The following is a 4038-nucleotide window of genomic DNA, read 5'->3' as shown; positions in this document are numbered from 1 at the left end:
TAAAAAATATCTATCTGTTACTATTACCCTTTTCATTTAATATTTACAACCTTCAATTTTTCTTATTATATCTTACTTTTCATTTTATACCCTTGTTATTTTACACTTATGTTTTTTCTTTTTTCCTTTTTGTAACTATAGTGTTTGTATCTTTTTTAGCCCTGACAAGCCCTGCAACGTGGGGCGAAATGTTGGCTCAATAAAATAGTATAATTATCTACTATTCGAGTTTTCTTTTACCGCACCTGGACCATATTCCATTTATCTATACACATGGTCAATCAATAATCTTCCAGTCCATTCCATATTTTTTATTCTTACCATTGTTGCTTATTTTTTTATTCTTATCATTGTTTATTCAAGTTTATTTTATATTAATACTATTTTATATCTTCCTTCCTTTTATTTATATGTAATTTCTTTAGCACTTTATTTTTACATAATATTTATCCTACATTAATTTACATTATTGTTGTAATGTTCTTAATTTTTTTTTTTTTATCTTTTAGCTCTGATGAAGCCCTGCAAAGTGGGGCAAAACGTCGGACATTTAGTTATAAACTATTTGTTCTTCTTTTTTTTTACCGCAACCCTGATCATATTCTTATAATTATTGATTTTATGTGAGATTTAAGAAATATTAGTTTAAACTGTGATGATATAACCGGCCCTTAGATTAGACCTCAACAACACTATTGCCACATAACTACACTAGAAACATTAATTAAAAAAGATGTATTTAATAAAGACATTAAAATGAAGCACTTTTCACAGAACTACCTAATATTAAATGGAAGTGTAATAACATGAAAAAAATTTTGTGAACACTTTGTCATTTTTGGAAGATTGTTTATTGACCTTGAGAAATATATAAAAGGAAGATCATATTTTTAAAATTTAATGTATAAACATATTTTAAAAATAGAAAATAAATTTGAGGAACTTGCTATGGTGGGTTCTGAAGCACCCTGGTGGGTTCTGAAGCACCCTGGTGTTGTTTTAATATTACTTATTTTATAATTACTTCCGAGAAGTAAAGGCGCAAGTTTTAACTCTTCGTTAAAATAATCCAATTCCTAAGATCGTTATATTTTACTCTTCGGTCTCCCCTTAATCTTTAAATCCCTTATTAGACTAAAAATAATATTAGTAGAGTAAAAATTAATAATTTCTTTGTTATAAAAGATTAAGGCTTTAATAATTAAAAATAATAACTTCAAAATATATTTAAATCTGTGTAGGTTTTTATATCAAAACATAAACATCTTAAATATGTTAATGATGAGTAGATTTTTGACTGTGGATAATATGTATACAAGGAGAAGATGGTTGGTGGTGTAGTTAGCAAAGAACACAAAGAAGCAAAACTTATTTATTAGTACCAACATTTCGGCCAGAATTTCAAGCCTTCATCAGGGCTAAAAAAAAAAACAAGATAACAACTAATGAATAAAAGGAATTACAAAATGATTGGAAAATAAAAAAAACAACAAACATAGTTACAAAATAGTATTGAAAGAAATGTATAGTCTAGGTATAAGAAGATAAAGTTTGTATGAGAAAATTAAACAAGAGGAATGAACATATAATGAAATACGTATGATTATCTAGTTAGTAAATATATGTACAAAATTATTTAAAATAAAGTGATGAAAAAAGTCGGAAATAAAACAAATATATCGGCAATTAAATATGTAAGTAGAATAACACGATTAAAGAAATAAAATATAAAGTTGTATAGTCCAAAAGGTATAAAGGAATATGAGTATTTTAATTTAATAATAATTATTTAACATTAAAGTTATGGGGAAAAAAAAATGAGAAAGAAAATATATATATTCAATGAAATATGTAAGTAAAATAATAGAATGAAACAAAACAAAAGGAGTCGTAAGTTAATGTGACAATAATAGCATGTTGTGAACATACCTTAATTAGGTGAATTAGGAAAAAGTAACAGGAAAAGGGCGTAGATGGAGAGGGGGCGTAAAAAGAAAGAAAAGAGAAAAAGGGTATAAAATGTAAAAAATCTGGAATGTATAGTATATGTATTATAAGAAGTTAAAGTTTGTCTGAGAAAATTAATAATAAAATTAAACAAGAGGAACGAACATATAATGAAATAAGTATGATTATCTAGTTAGTAAATATATGTACAAAATTATTTAAAATAAAGTGATGAAAAAATTTGGAAATAAAACAAATATGTAGGTAATTAAATATGTAAGTAAAATGAGAGAATTAAAAAAATAAAATATAAAGTTATATAATCTAAAAGGATTATTAAAGTAAATATGAATATTTTAATTTAATAATAATTATTTAACATTGAACTTATGGGAAAAGAAAATATATCTATCCAATGAAATATGTTAGTAAAATACTAGAATGAAACAAATAAAACATAAAGTGATACAAAAAAAAGGAGTCATAAATAAATATGACAATAATAATATGATGTGAAAATAACTTAATTAGGTGGATTAGGAAGAAGTAACAAGAAAAGGGAGGAGATGGAGAGGGGGCGTAAAAAGAAAGAAAAGAAAAAAAGGGTATAAAATGTAAAAAACCTGGACCTGCTTTGTCGAGATTTTTAAGCCAAGTGCAACGTTAGCACTAATAAATAAGTTTATGTTTATTTGTATTCTTCATTGACCGGATCCGCAATCATCTCCTCATTAAATATATTATTCATTATTTTTAAATATAATTTTTACGTAACATATTTTTTGGTTGTTGTGAAAATAATTACTCTTTTAAAGAAACTAATTTTTATATTTACATTTTATTAATAGAGTTTATCTCCTTTTTTTCAGAGTCCAGTAAAAAAATTGAGGATAGCCCTCACACATCCAAAGAAGAAGGAATTAATGAATCAAAAAGCAAAGACTCATCCCCAATTCTGTCTAAGACAAAGGTTATGGGAAACCTGGATGATAGTTCTTCTGGAGAGACTTGGAGGATTCTAAAGGAGATGAAAGGACGAATTACAAAAACTGTGGAAGATAAAATTGAAGAAATTAAGAGTGACAGAATGAAAAAGAAACTTTTAGCTACTTCTAGCCTTAGTGATTCCGAAGAGAGGTCTGAAACTTCAAGCTCGGTAAAGGACAGCTCAGAGAAAGTTTCTTATCTAAGCAAGGAAGAAGGAGTTATAGCTGATTCAGATCTTGCTGATATTAGCGATACCAGTCTAACACCAGATCGAACTACACCTGTGGTTACCGAAGTTGATATTTCTGACATAACACCATCTAAGGACGGTTTCTTCACTACCTTTAATACACCAACAAAGAAGGTTTCTGTTCGTACGGAGGACACTGAAAAAACTTCCAGTATTCTTCATAAGAAACTGAAGGTTAGTTGTAATAAATAATCTTAGAAGGTTGTTAATTGACCGGCTAAGATTACATATCAATTTTAAGATTATTTACTTGTACACGTGGAGCAAATAGGTCTAACAAGTGGTTTCCTGATGATTCTTTTTGCAAAAAACCAATGGAATAGTACTCTTACTGTATATTATTCCTCCATGTTGAACCTTTTGGTTTCCCTAATGAAATTCCAAAGGTAAGGTCATTCAATGTAGGAAGCCTTATGTTCTAGGATTCTGTCAGGGGCCATAGTACTGAGGTAGTTGAGATATGGTGGCAGATAAGTGTTAAGATGGGAGCAGTGTGGCAAGACCTACCATAAAAGTAATCTTAAATATTTATTAAAAAATAAAAAAGTATTAGTTTCTTTAAGAAAAAGGACTACTTATAATGGTAAGGGAGTTGGTATTGGTAGTACCAACTGGTTGTTGGTAAAAAACAGTTGATAATTTTTTTATTAGGTACTTCCATTTCGACGCGCATTGCAGGTCTTTTTATCAGGGCTAAATAAACGAGACACAAATATTGTAAAGTAAGGATAAGGATTACTTATAGGTAATTAAATTTTAAAAATATATAAAAATGAATTGAGTAAATTAAAAGAATATTGGATTTAAAACAAATAGAATAATATTAAAAATACTGGAAGATTATTGATTGACCG

At 27.6% G+C, this 4038-nt stretch overlaps 1 protein-coding gene across 3 annotated transcripts in view; it reads left to right on the top strand.

Annotated features, from left to right (window-relative positions):
• LOC106680140 (testis-expressed protein 2) overlaps nucleotides 1–4038 on the top strand; it is a 68925-nt gene that overhangs the window by 9142 nt on the left and 55745 nt on the right. For all 3 annotated transcript variants that reach the window (XM_067044593.1, XM_067044592.1, XM_014419651.2), the window contains one exon: nucleotides 2817–3358. In XM_067044593.1, the coding sequence (XP_066900694.1) occupies nucleotides 2817–3358 (542 nt within the window). The remainder of the gene's footprint in view (nucleotides 1–2816; nucleotides 3359–4038) is intronic.

Source organism: Halyomorpha halys, unplaced genomic scaffold (genome assembly GCF_000696795.3).
Source record: "Halyomorpha halys isolate HHAL.00 unplaced genomic scaffold, Hhal_1.1 Scaffold245.1, whole genome shotgun sequence".
In the NCBI taxonomy this organism is placed as follows: Eukaryota; Metazoa; Arthropoda; class Insecta; order Hemiptera; family Pentatomidae; genus Halyomorpha; species Halyomorpha halys.
The sequence above is the reverse complement of the archived record's forward strand: the minus strand, read 5'-3'. Positions and strand labels throughout refer to the sequence as shown.